The following is a 13,726-nucleotide window of genomic DNA, read 5'->3' as shown; positions in this document are numbered from 1 at the left end:
AAGAGAAAGAATTCAAGAAACCAAAACCTACCAAAGAAGAGAAGGAAGTAGAGAAACCTTCAGAGAAGAAGGAATGGAAGAAGCCTCTCAAAGAAGAGATGGAAGGCAAGAAACCAAAACCTCCGAAAAAAGAGAAGGAAGTAAAGAAACCTCTCAAAGAAGTAAAAGAAGTCAAGAAACCAAAGCCTACCAAAGAAGAGAAGGAAGTAAGGAAACCTTCAGAGAAGATGGAAGTAAAGAAACTTCTCAAAGAAGAGATGGAAGTCAAGAAACCCCTCAAAGAAGAGAAGGAAGTAAAGAAACCTCTCAAAGAAGTGAAGGAAGTAAAGAAACTTCCCAAAGAAGAGAAGGAACCGAAGAAACCTCTTAAAGAAGTGAAGGAAGTAAAGAAACCTCTCAAAGAAGAGAAAGAAGTAAAGAAACCTCCCAAAGAAGAAAAAGTAGAGAGACCTCTCAAAGATGAGAAGGAAGCAAAGACCCCTCTCAAAGATGACAAGGAAGTAAAGAAACCTCTCAAAGATGACAAGGAAGTAAAGAAACCTCTCCAAGAAGTGAAGGAAGTAAAGAAACCTCTCCAAGAAGTGAAGGAAGTAAAGAAACCTCTCCAAGAAGTGAAGGAAGTAAAGAAACCTCTCCGAGAAGAGAAGGATGTAAAGAAACCTCTCCAGGAAGTGAAGGAATTAAAGAAACCTCTCAAAGAAGAGAAGGAAGGAAAGAAACCTCAAGAAAAGATGGAGTTAGAGAAACCTCTCAAAGAAGAGACTGAAGAAAGAAAGTCTCCCAAAGAAGAGGAGGTAATGAAACATCTCAAAGAACTGAGGGAAGTCAAGAAACCTTCAGAAAAGGAAATCAAGAAATATTTGAAAGTTGAGAAAGAGGTGAAGAAGCCTCTTGAAGAGAAGGAAGTAAAGAAACCTGTCAAAGAAGATAAACACATGAAGATAACAATCGAAGAAAAAGAGGCAAAGCAGCCATTCAACAAAAGCAAAGAACAAATAAAATTTCTTAAACAGACAATGGAGAAAGTTACATTTATTTCCAAAGAGGAGGAACGAATAGAGAAACCACCGAAGGTAGAAATAGAAGAACGAAAGATGCCTAAAGAAGAAAAAGAACAGAAAAGGCATCCAATAGAGAAAGAAGCAGTGGGGAAGGCTTTAAAAGAAAGGAAAGAAAGACCTGCCAAGAAACCAAAAGAAGGGAAGCCTTCTAAAGGAGAGAGGGAAGAAATGAAGCCATCTAAGGAAGAAAAAGAAGTTCAGAAACCTCCAAAAATGAAAGAAGAGAAAGCTGCCAAGAAACCTTTTCAAGAAAGGAAAGAAGAGAGGCGAGACAAGAAACTTTCTGAAGAAGAGACAGAGACAGAACCGGTTGTTACTTCTAAAGGAGAGAAAGAAACAAAGAAGCCTCCTAAAGAAGAATCAAAGGAAACAAAACCTATAAAGGCCAGAGACACTAAGACAGGTACCTACTGTTTCCCCAGTAACATAATGCTCAGAGTAACTCTATTATGTTTGAGTGGTGGGGATGGACTGGCTGTCTGCCTGCTGTGTGTGTGTGTGGGGGGGATCATCCAGGATCCAAGATATTTCCATAGTGAGCAGCTCTAGTGCATGCTTCAACACTTGACCTGCAATAATGATAGAAATTAGAAGAAACCCAGTCTCATAATATAAAATATGGACAATTTTGAGGCAGACCCATAAAGCCTCTAAAAATTTACTTTCACCAAAAGCTGTTTTTCCATGTGTAATTTTTCCTGAAATCTGTCATCTTCTTTTTGAGTCATCTTGTATCAAACGTATGGAACCAAATTGCAGTCTAAATGCAACACAACACAAATGGGATGAATAATCCATGTCACGTGACATACAAAGCACCAATCAAATGACAACGATCCACTCAGCTGTTAAAACTGTTTAATGCATGGGCATAAACAGTGTGATAAATAATAATAATAACAGATTTCATTTATAACGCATTTTACATCAAATAAATGATCTCAAAGTGCTACAACGCATAAAGAGATTAAAAAAGCTAGAAAACATCTAAGAGATAACATTAAACTATGGCAACATAGCTAAATCAAAAGAACAGAGAGGCTATAATTAAAATAGTCAGTCGAATGATTTTCTAAAAAGATGAGTTTTTAAGCCTTTTATAAAAGCACAGTCTGTGGTGCCCATAGATGGTCAAGGAGAGCATTCCACAGACAGGGAGTGGCTGAGTAGAAGGCGCGGTCACCCACAGTCCTAAGCCTTGTCCTTGGAGACTTGATGAGGTTGGACTGTCTAGAGTGGAGATGGTGTGGGGTGGAATGGGGAGTGAGCAGTTATTTGAGGTAAAGGGGGGCAGTGCCATTGAGGCAATGGTAGGACAGCAGGGAGATTTTAAATTCAATCCTTTACTGGACAGGAAGCCAGTGGAGGGATTTGAGAAAGGGTATGATGTGATCGTACTTTCGCGCCCTCATCAGGATCCTGGCAGCACTGTTCTGGATATGTTGCAGCTGCTGGATGTTCTCACTGGGGACCCCGATGAGATGTGCATTGCAGTAGTCCAGCCTTGACGAAACAAAGGCATAGACAAGCTTTTCAGCATCTGAGAGGGTGACTGTAGGGCGGAGTTTTGCAATGTTCCTGAGGTGGAAGAAGGAGGTCTTACATAAGTGCTTTATGTGAGCCTCAAAGGTGAGGTTAGAGTCCATTCTGACACAGAGGTTAGTGACTGAAGATGAGAGGTGGATGTCATGACCAGCGAAGGTGATGCTAGTGATGGTGGATGACCAGGTCTGATGTGGAGTGCCAACAAGAATGGCTTTGTTTTGTGCTGTTTAATTACAGGAAGTTAGTCGTCATCCATGCCTTTATCTCCTCCAGGCAGGTGGAGAGTGTGGATAAGGGCAAGGCTGCAGAGGGAGTTGGTTTGTTTTTAATGTGGAGTTGGGTGTCATTAGCATAACGGTGGAATGACATTCCATGCCGGCTGATGATACAGCCAAGGGGGAGCATGTACAGAGTGAAAAGGGTAGGGCCAAGGACCAATCCTTGAGGGACACCACAAGTGACAGAGTGCGTGTCCGACTTAGCTCCTCCCAGAGACACAGACTCCGTTCTGTCTGTGAGGAAAGATGTGAACCAGGCCAGGGTAGAGTCAGTGGATGTCTGATGGAGGAGTGGAGGTGGTGCTCAAGGATACAGTGGTCAGTGGTTTCACAGGCTGCGATGAGGTCAAGAAAGATGAGAAGTGATGTGAGATGTGAGTGAGGTAGAAGAGAAATGATGGTGTGCTACCCCTGGGAACTACAACTTCCCCATTCCAAATTAAGTTTCAATTTTGGACTACAATTTTTTACTTAGTAATCCTGTCAAAGGCCCGTTTAGTTTTAATAAGCACAATTTAGCTTGCCCCCAAAATATGTGCAGCATCCACAACATGTACTGTACATTTTGAATACAGGATTTATATGAAGTAAAGTATTGGGGGGGAGCGCCGACACATATGCAGTTATGGTTATGTCAGTAAAAATAGGGTTTTGTATTAAAATTAATATTAAGTGGTGAAACAGACAGCAGTGCTTGCATGCCAACAGCTCAGAAAATCCTGGCTACAACCCTGTTAATGCCACATACAGTAAAGAATCAAAAAATGATACAAAATACATGAGGAATGAGCAGCTATATCTTTTTAAATTAATAATAATCAAAATCATGATTTCTTATAAAGCAATATAGTTCATAGAGAATCTAAAAAGAAGATAACTGAAGGATAAATGTCCTGATGTACTTCATTAGTTCAATAAAAATGCATTTCTTTCTGTTATTCATTTGTATTCTTACGATAAATATATCTTTTTTTTTTCTTATTTTATGCAGCTATTGCCAGTAAGCATTTTTTTTTTTATGTATGTTTTTTTCCAGGTGACACACAGAAAAAGCCTGTAAAGGTTAAAGTCATCAGGAAAAAGGTTGCATCTCTCCTGAGGAAGGAGCATCTCAATGTTACAAAAACAGGTGAGACAGAATGGAAATTATGGTGTCATCTTGATGTTTTACCTCAGTGAGGACTATAAAATAATTTATTGAAAACAAAAGCGGAATATGCAGAGAAAGTACAGCATTTTACAAAGCTGGGCATTCGTCTGCTGCTGCAGTGATTTGACGGTACAGATAGATACACGGATGTTGAATCTATTTCCACAGAAAAATACACCCAATGCTGAAGACATTAGAGCCCTATTTTGCGTACTTGTACAACTAGGTAAAAGTACCCATGGGCGTGAAGACATGGAAATCTGACATTTGACCCCAGTTACCTTGATCTTCACTTAAATGACTGACCCCTGGCTGACTTTGCCAGGAGAAGTATGAAATCCACTCAAACGTGTGCCACAGTTGGTATAAATCAGATTTAAAAAATTTAATTCCTTGGTTCCTTAACAGCAAATGTGTTGGGAAGGTGTCGTAGCACGGACCCACAACAGGGGGCGCAAATGAACGGACAATGAATAAGCCAAAAAGGTAACAATTTAATGTTGCGATAATACACAACGAAACGTACTATAATCTGCACAGTCAATTTAACACCAGGTGACGTGTGGGCAGGCTCGAAGATAGAAGACCCCCGACGAGAGAGAAGCTGCGTCCCACACGGCTTCCACCACCAACGGTCTGAAGAACACCGGAGCCGCCAAGTCCCGAGTCCCCAGATGGCCTCTGTCTTCGGCTGTCGACCCTGGTACTGCTGGCAGAAAGCAGAAATATGATGAGTGAGTGTGAGTCCGCACACTCAGTAAATCCACAGTTGAGGGAGAAGGCGCCTCCACCTCCAAGCACACACTCGTGCAGCTCCTGTTTGAGCACTTATCTGGGTGGGAGGTGTTGCGAAGCCGTCGCTGAACACCTCAAACGCCACCTCCACAGACGAGTCTCACCGACAGGAAAACGGCTGCAAAGAAGAGTTTAGACAGATACACAGTCTTAAGTTCACAGAGAAATTACCTTGGTAATGGTAGTCGATTTCTCGGCAGGGAGGTGGTGTTGCAGTTCGGCTTTTATGGTGGTGATGATGAACGAGTGACAGCTGGTGCAGAGGATGAGTGACAGCTGTCACTTCTTCTGGGTCTGGCGCCCTCTCGTGCTTGGAGCCCGCACTCCAAGCAGGGCGCCCTCTGGTGGTGGTGGGCCAGCAGTACCTCCTCTTCAGCGGCCCACACAACAGGACCCCCCCCTCAACGGGCGCCTCCTGGCGCCCGACCAGGCTTGCCCGGGTGTCTTGCGTAGAACTCGGCCAGGAGGGCCGGGTCCAGGATGAAGCTCCTCTTCACCCAGGAGCGTTCTTCAGGTCCATACCCCTCCCAGTCCACCAGGTATTGGAACCCCCGGCCCTTACGACGGACGTCCAGGAGCCTGCGGACCGTCCAAGCAGGCTCCCCGTCGATGAGCCGGGCAGGAGGCGGCATAGGTCCAGGTGCACAGAGGGGCGAGGTGCGGTATGGCTTGATGCGGGACACGTGGAATACAGGGTGGATCCGCAGTGAAGCCGGGAGTCGGAGCTTCACTGCGGCCGGGTTGATGATCTTGAAGATGTGAAATGGTCCAATGTACCTGCCCTTTAACTTAGGGGAGTCCACACAAAGGGGGATGTCCTTTGTTGAAAGCCACACCTCCTGCCCGGGCCGGTATGTGGGGGCCGGGGAACGTCGGCGGTCCGCATGGGTCTTAGCCCTCGTCCGGGCCTGTAATAGGGCAGAGCGGGCGGTCCGCCACACCCGGCGGCACCTCCTGAGGTGGGCCTGGACCGAGGGCACACCGACCTCTCCCTCCACCAGTGGGAACAATGGAGGCTGGTACCCCAAACATGCCTCAAAAGGGGAGAGGCCGGTAGCAGACGAAACTTGGCTGTTGTGGGCATACTCGATCCAGGCCAGATGGTGACTCCAGGCCGCCGGATGCGCGGAGGTGACACACCGAAGGGCCTGCTCCAACTCCTGGTTGGCCCGCTCTGCCTGGCCGTTGGTCTGGGGGTGGTACCCGGACGAGAGACTCACGGTGGCCCCCAGCTCCTTGCAGAAACTCTTCCACACCTGTGAAGAGAACTGGGGACCACGATCTGATACAACATCCGATGGTATCCCATGCAGCCGCATGACGTGGTGGACCAGGAGGTCTGCCGTCTCCTGGGCCGTCGGGAGCTTCGGGAGGGCCACGAAGTGGGCCGCCGTGGAGAACCGGTCCACTATTGTGAGAATCACGGTGTTGCCCTGGGACGGCGGGAGGCCCGTGATGAAATCCAGGCCGATGTGAGACCAGGGGCGATGAGGCACTGGCAGGGGTTGGAGGAGGCCCGTCGTCCTCCGATGGTCTGCCTTGCCCCTGGCGCAGATGGTACAGGCATGGACGTAGTCCCGGACGTCGGTTTCCAGGGACGCCCACCAGAAGCGCAGCTGGACTACTGCCACGGTCCTACGCACTCCGGGATGACAGGACAGCTTGGACCCGTGACAGAAGTCCAATACGGCAGCTCTTGCCTCTGGTGGGACGTACAGTCGGTTCTTGGGGCCAGTCCCCGGGTCCGGGCTCCTTGTCAGGACCTCCCGGACGGTCTTCTCCACGTCCCAGGTGAGGGTGGCCACGACAGTGGACTCGGGGATGATGGTCTCGGTGGGGTTCGACAGCCCTGCTTTGGCTTCTTCTTCGTGCACCCGGGACAATGCATCTGGTTTTTGGTTCTTGGTCCCGGGGCGATACGTGATCTGGAAGTCAAAGCGCCCGAAGAACAGAGACCAGCGGGCTTGCCTGGGGTTCAGCCGCTTGGCGGTCCGGATGTACTCCAGGTTCCGATGGTCCGTGAAAACCGTGAAGGGCAACGATGCCCCCTCCAGCAGGTGTCTCCACTCTTCAAGAGCCTCCTTCACCGCAAGAAGTTCCCGATTGCCGACGTCATAGTTCCGTTCAGCGGGGGTCAACCTCCGGGAATAAAAGGAACAAGGATGGAGAACCTTATCAACCTCCACGCTCTGGGACAGCACGGCTCCTATCCCTGAGTCAGAGGCATCCACTTCTACTATGTACTGGCGATCAGGATCAGGCTGCACCAGAACTGGTGCAGTCGAGAACCGGCGTTTGACAAAATCTCTTGTTAAAAGTGAAATCTGCCGGAAAATGGCTGATGTCCAGCTCTTGTGATAACCAGAGAAAGAGCACACGATGGTCTCGTATCCACAGAGCCATCTGTTTAGAAATGGTCCGGTGGCTTGTGCCGCGTCGTTGCAGCTCGGAGCGCGGCGCGCCGAGTGTCCTTAAAGGGGTCCTTAAAGCTGTAATAACAGTCCTTATTCTCTGTGAAGCCCGTAAAATTTTCACCGAAAGCCAGATAAATTTTTCGAATGGTTTCCAGGTGCCAGTTTCTAACAGCTTCTGAAAAAATTCTGATGGAAAAAAAGTCCTTTTCATTCCACCATTTCCAGACAATGAAAATCCGACGAGGGGGCGGGACCACTCCTTCCCAAGGCGTGCTCACAGGCGAATGATGTAACCGACAGGCGTGGAAAAACTCAAGCATGCGCACGAGGGTTCAAGCATGTCTGACGTAAAAACATATGAATGAAATCCATATAGTTTTTGAAAAAAATAAAAAGGACCGTTACTTTATTGACAGACCTCGTATAAAGTGAAATCTTGATCAAGAATCTGGATCTGGATCCGGCTCTGGATTACCTCTAAAATTTAAAGGAGTCTTCCATGGCTTAATATCTATCTGTTGTAAAAAACTTAATCAAAATCCGTGCAGTAGATCTGAAGTAAACCTGTTAACAGAGAGACAGACAGACAAATAAATAAATGCCAATGATTTTATTGTGTCCTTGACGGACGTAATTATTGGAAGAATATCAGATCTAATAGCCTGCAATGGACAGCTAAAATGTTTTTTTTAATTGCTAATTTACAAATATATATGGTCCTAACTGTAATTCAGGGGATTAAAATGTTTACTATAGAGGATGAGCAAACACAAAATTATTATTTACATTTGAGTTAACATGAATTTTCCACACAGAAGTCCAAACCTGAAGTAATAAAGAGAGGTACATTTCAGGTCTACGTGTGTGCCATTTTATAATCTCTTGCCTGGAATAACCAAAGATTAATAAAGAAAAAAGATTTTTTTTGAAACTTGTGCAAATTTATTAAAAATTAAAAAAATTAAAAAAATAAGAAATCATACGTATATAAGAATTCACACCCTTTGCGCAATACTTTGTTGATGCACTTTTGGCATCAATTACAGCCTCAAGTCTTCTTGAATATGATGCCACAACCTTGGGACACCTACCTTTGGACAGTTTTGCCCATTCCTCTTTGCAGCACCTCCCAAGCTCCATCAGGTTGGATGGGGAGTGTCAGTGCACAGCCATTTTCAGGTCTTTCCAGAGATGTTCAGTCGGATTCAGTTCTTGGTTCTGGCTGGGCCACTCAAGGACATTCACAGCTCTATTAAGAGTCCTGGTGGAGCCAAACATCTTCCATTTATGGATGATGGAGGCCATTATGCTCATTGGGACCTTCAAAGAAGCAGAAATGTTTCTGTACTCCTCCTCAGATTTGGGCCTTGAGCCAATCCTGTCTCTGATTTCAGGCAATTCCTTTGACTTCATTTTTGGTTTGCTCTCTGACATGCACTGTCAACTGTGGGACCTTATATGTAGACAGGTGTGTGCCTTTCCAAATCATGTCCAATCAACTGAATTTACCCCAGGTGGACTCCAATGAGGCTGTTCATCAGTGGAAACAGGATGCACTTGAGCTCAACTTTGAGTTTCATGGCAAAGGCTGTGAATACTTACGTACATGTGATTTCTTTTTATTATTATTTTTTTTTTATACATTTGCAAAAATCTCACATTTTCACATTGTCATTATGGGGTATTGTGTGTAGAGTTTTGAGGAAATAAATGAATTTCATTCATTTTGGTATTAGGCTGTAACATTAAAAAACTGGAAAAACTGAAACGCTGTGAATACTTTCTGGACGTACGTAATTCGCTTTTTGTTGCCTGTTTGAATTTATGTACATCTATTTTTTTTCCTCCTTTTTTTGGATCTCAACATCAGTTTGTTAGTTTAAAGATTAGTCTCTTGTGTAATATTATCCCTCAAGTGCCTTAATTACATTTGCTTATTTGTACCTTTGAAGAAGTCAAACCTTGACGCTTTAACTTGTTTTCTCTCTGTCAGCACCCACAGCTCCAAAGGAAAAAGTCAAACCAGTACTGACTAAAAAAGGTAAATTAAAATGTTTTACCACTCAGAATTTTTTTCCTTTTTTATAATTCATTTATTTATGATTTTTCTGCATTTACTTGATTAGATTTATTTACTTTGTCATAAACTGTATTAAGTACACTACAACTGTATGGTTGTAGCTGATTGCAATGATTCATGTTCCTAATTCATTTCATAAGCTGACGCAGCTCAATACATAGTTAATCGTTCAATATTCATCTGTTGCTGCACAGACAGGATGATATTACACAATAAACCAGTGGAGAAGGTAAAAACTACACACCTCCTCCTTTGGTTTATTGATGCAAATGGTTTTAATTTAAATAAAGAAACAAACAAAAAAAAAAAAACATATCATAACCACTGTGTCCTATATTTTGGCACAGATATGTCAAAGGAAAAGGTCAAAGCTGCTCCAATCAAGAAAGGTAATGTGTTTCACAAATGTTTAGCACACCATACTTGTGATGTTTTTATTAGCAAAATAGTAGTAATTGCATAATAAAGCAAACATAGAAGACTATAAGTGATATTTGTTTGATTCATCTTTTATTACTGGTTTTCTATGTATTTGAATTGTTTTGTTGTATTTAGAATTTTTTACAGTAAACAACATTTAAAAAAATGTATTGTAAATTGCTACATTCATAGATTACTATGATATAACACACAGTGGATGCAAAAGAAAAGATTGAAACAATGAAAAAATGATGATTTTTTTCAATAATGAAATGTGCTCCACAAATAAATTTGCTGTCTTGAAGCTGCAGTTCAAATATTATTTTTTTCCCCAATTTTTAGTGATTCGACAAGAAGGCGTCCAAATCAATGCTTCTCTTGTGAAAGAGAAGGTCAAAATAGTGCCTATAAAGAAAGGTATTTATACTGTTTTTTGTAAGAGATTAGTTAACGACTGTATCTGATCCCAGCATGTGATTACTAAATGTAAATGATCTGACAACTTATTGGTTGAATGTATATCAAAGCATTCATGTTATTTTGATGTAGGAATTAAAGTGCCAAAAGTCAAACCAGCACCTGCAAAAACAGGTACAACAGATTTAGGTTCACATTTTATATTCTGACCACGTTTGTTGTATTTTAGCTCCATGTGTGTCACAGTACAACCCCTGGCAATAATTATGGAATCACCGGCCTCGGAGGATGTTCATTCAGTTGTTTAATTTTGTAGAAAAAAAGCAGATCACAGACATGACACAAAACTAAAGTCATTTCAAATGGCAACTTTCTGGCTTTAAGAAACACTATAAGAAATCAGGAAAAATAATTGTGGCAGTCAGTAACGGTTACTTTTTTAGACCAAGCAGAGGGAAAAAATATGGACTCACTCAATTCTGAGGAAAAAATTATGGAATCACCCTGTAAATTTTCATCCCCAAAACTAACACCTGCATCAAATCAGATCTGCTCATTAGTCTGCATCTAAAAAGGAGTGGTCACATCTTGGAGAGCTGTTGCACCAAGTGGACTGACATGAATCATGGCTCCAACACGAGAGATGTCAATTGAAACAAAGGAGAGGATTATCAAACTCTTAAAAGAGGGTAAATCATCACGCAGTGTTGCAAAAGATGTTGGTTGTTTACAGTCAGCTGTGTCTAAACTCTGGACCAAATACAACCAACATGGGAAGGTTGTTAAAGGCAAACATACTGGTAGACCAAGGAAGACATCAAAGCGTCAAGACAGAAAACTTAAAGTAATATGTCTCAAAAATCGAAAATGCACAACAAAACAAATGAGGAATGAATGGGAGGAAACTGGAGTCAACGTCTGTGACCGAACTGTAAGAAACCGCCTAAAGGAAATGGGATTTACATACAGAAAAGCTAAACGAAAGCCATCATTAACACCTAAACAGAAAAAAACAAGGTTACAATGGGCTAAGGAAAAGCAATCGTGGACTGTGGATGGCTGGATGAAAGTCATATTCAGTGATGAATCTCGAATCTGCATTGGGCAAGGTGATGATGCTGGAACTTTTGTTTGGTGCCGTTCCAATGAGATTTATAAAGATGACTGCCTGAAGAGAACATGTAAATTTCCACAGTCATTGATGATATGGGGCTGCATGTCAGGTAAAGGCACTGGGGAGATGGCTGTCATTACATCAGCAATAAATGCACAAGTTTATGTTGATATTTTGGACACTTTTCTTATCCCATCAAATGAAAGGATGTTTGGGGATGATGAAATCATTTTTCAAGATGATAATGCATCTTGCCATAGAGCAAAAACTGTGAAAACATTCCTTGGAAAAAGACACATAGGGTCAATGTCATGGCCTGCAAATAGTCCGGATCTTAGTCCAATTGAAAATCTTTGGTGGAAGTTGAAGAAAATGGTCCATGACAAGGCTCCAACCTGCAAAGCTGATCTGGTAACAGCAATCAGATAAAGTTGGAGCCAGATTGATGAAGAGTACTGTTTGTCACTCATTAAGTCTATGCCTCAGAGACTGCAAGCTGTTATAAAAGCCAGAGGTGGTGCAACAAAATACTAGTGATGTGTTGGAGCGTTCTTTTGTTTTTCATGATTCCATAATTTTTTCCTCAGAATTGAGTGATTCCATATTTTTTCCCCTCTGCTTGGTCTAAAAAAGTAACCGTTACTGACTGCCACAATTTTTTTTCCTGATTTCTTATAGTGTTTCTTAAAGCCAGAAAGTTGCCATTTGAAATGACTTTAGTTTTGTGTCATGTCTGTGATCTGCTTTTTTTCTACAAAATTAAACAACTGAATGAACATCCTCCGAGGCCGGTGATTCCATCATTTTTGTCAGGGGTTGTATATTACAGATGAAAAGACTGACGGCTTTAAACTGATAGTGATTTTTCCATGTTTCTACAATTATCAACTATAACAGACTGCAACAGACAACTAAACTAAAAATTTAAAATGTCAATTTCCAAATGTATATGCCCCCAACTTTATTTCACAGTCTTAAAATGCATAAAATATTTACAGGATTAGCAAACATTAAATAATTTTGTATGTTTGATTTAACAGATGAGGTTTTGAAACAGAAGTCCAAACCAGTTAGAACAAAGAGAGGTACGACTCAGTTCTTTCTGTGTGATTAGATTTATTGTGTCCTCTTATGTATAAAAATTTACTTGCAATAACTGGATTAAATCTGTTTTTGTAGAACCTGTTGCACTAAAGGCAAAAGCAGAACCAAAAGTTAAAGGTACGTATACAAAAACTTTTATCTTAAAACTATATGGGCAGCACAAGTGACTTAGTGATTAGCACTGTTGCCTCACAGTAAGAAGATCATAGGTTCGATTCCCACCTGTGGCCTTTCTGTGTGGAGTGTGCATGTTCTCCCTGTGTTTGTGTGGGTTTCCTCCCGGTGCTCTGGGTTTCCTCTCACATTTAAAAACATGCAGGTTAGGTTAACTAGAAACTTTATAATTGTCCAGGTCTCCCTTGCAAAAGAGGTCTCGATCTCAATGGGACTGACCTGGTTAAATAAAGATTAAATAAAATTACATATTAACAAAAAGGCTGCATTATAATTAAAGTCAGACTGAGCTTGAAGAGATAAATTGAGGTAACTTTTTATACTATTACAACACAGCATCGGGTCATAGAATGACTGATCTATAGATTCGTGCAGAGTGACACGTATTTTTTAAAAGAAACACACGGATTCTGCACAGCACAGCTGCACTGGTGCCGCTGAGACAGCTGTGAGACAGGTGCTCTACCTGTGCATGACCATGCCGTTAAGGATGACAATAATATGTTTATTTTCCTACATAACGGATACTTATTATTAAACCTGTTCTTGTTATCAGTAACCTGCTTCACAACAAATAAATCTGCAGTTCAAAGCTGTGGGCGACCTAGGTTCAGTGTTTGCATTAAAAATACAATGTGAGAGTGACGCAAAATGAAATGGACAAAACAACACATAAAACAAGTACCACTTTTTTTCCTCCCAAAACACACCTGCTCACCACTTCGATATATTCACTGTCAGAGTCCACAAAAAACATTGATTTCGAGCTGCAAAAAAATTATAGTTTTCCGATTTGTTTCAATAAATGGGTCTGAGGGAGCGTTGCCTCACATGATGTCACCGAAGCCCACATTTCTTACAGGTTCATGTTTCTGAGCGTTCATCAGCAGCAGATAAAATCAGGCTAAATTACCCATGTTTATGGCTTAATTTCTCAGGGCACATGGCACCAAAAATTCATAATTATTTATTTAGAATAGTCAGCTCATTTGAAATTTCATTTACTAGCGATATGCACTTTAAGGCAGTTCAGACACTAACTTTGTACAACCCCAATTCCAGTGAAGTTGAACATTGTGTAAAATGTAAATAAAAACAAATGCAGTGATTTGAAAATCCTCTTCAACCTATATTCAATTGAATACATCACAAATACAAGATATTTAATGTTCAA

General features: G+C 42.2%; 1 protein-coding gene across 1 annotated transcript in view; it reads left to right on the top strand.

Moving 5' to 3' along the window:
• The window catches only part of LOC117531812 (trichohyalin-like), a 98,566-nt gene that overhangs the window by 52,896 nt on the left and 31,944 nt on the right, over window positions 1-13,726 (top strand). Inside the window, exons 21-28 of the mRNA XM_034194963.1 lie at window positions 234-1,464; window positions 3,921-4,013; window positions 9,237-9,284; window positions 9,671-9,712; window positions 10,086-10,160; window positions 10,293-10,334; window positions 12,315-12,359; window positions 12,454-12,495. Of these exons, the coding sequence (XP_034050854.1) occupies window positions 234-1,464; window positions 3,921-4,013; window positions 9,237-9,284; window positions 9,671-9,712; window positions 10,086-10,160; window positions 10,293-10,334; window positions 12,315-12,359; window positions 12,454-12,495 (1,618 nt within the window). The remainder of the gene's footprint in view (window positions 1-233; window positions 1,465-3,920; window positions 4,014-9,236; window positions 9,285-9,670; window positions 9,713-10,085; window positions 10,161-10,292; window positions 10,335-12,314; window positions 12,360-12,453; window positions 12,496-13,726) is intronic.

The sequence above is a fragment of the Thalassophryne amazonica genome, chromosome 19 (genome assembly GCF_902500255.1).
Source record: "Thalassophryne amazonica chromosome 19, fThaAma1.1, whole genome shotgun sequence".
NCBI classification, from domain to species: Eukaryota; Metazoa; Chordata; class Actinopteri; order Batrachoidiformes; family Batrachoididae; genus Thalassophryne; species Thalassophryne amazonica.
Note: the sequence above shows the minus strand (reverse complement) of the source record. Positions and strands in the feature narration are given on the sequence as shown.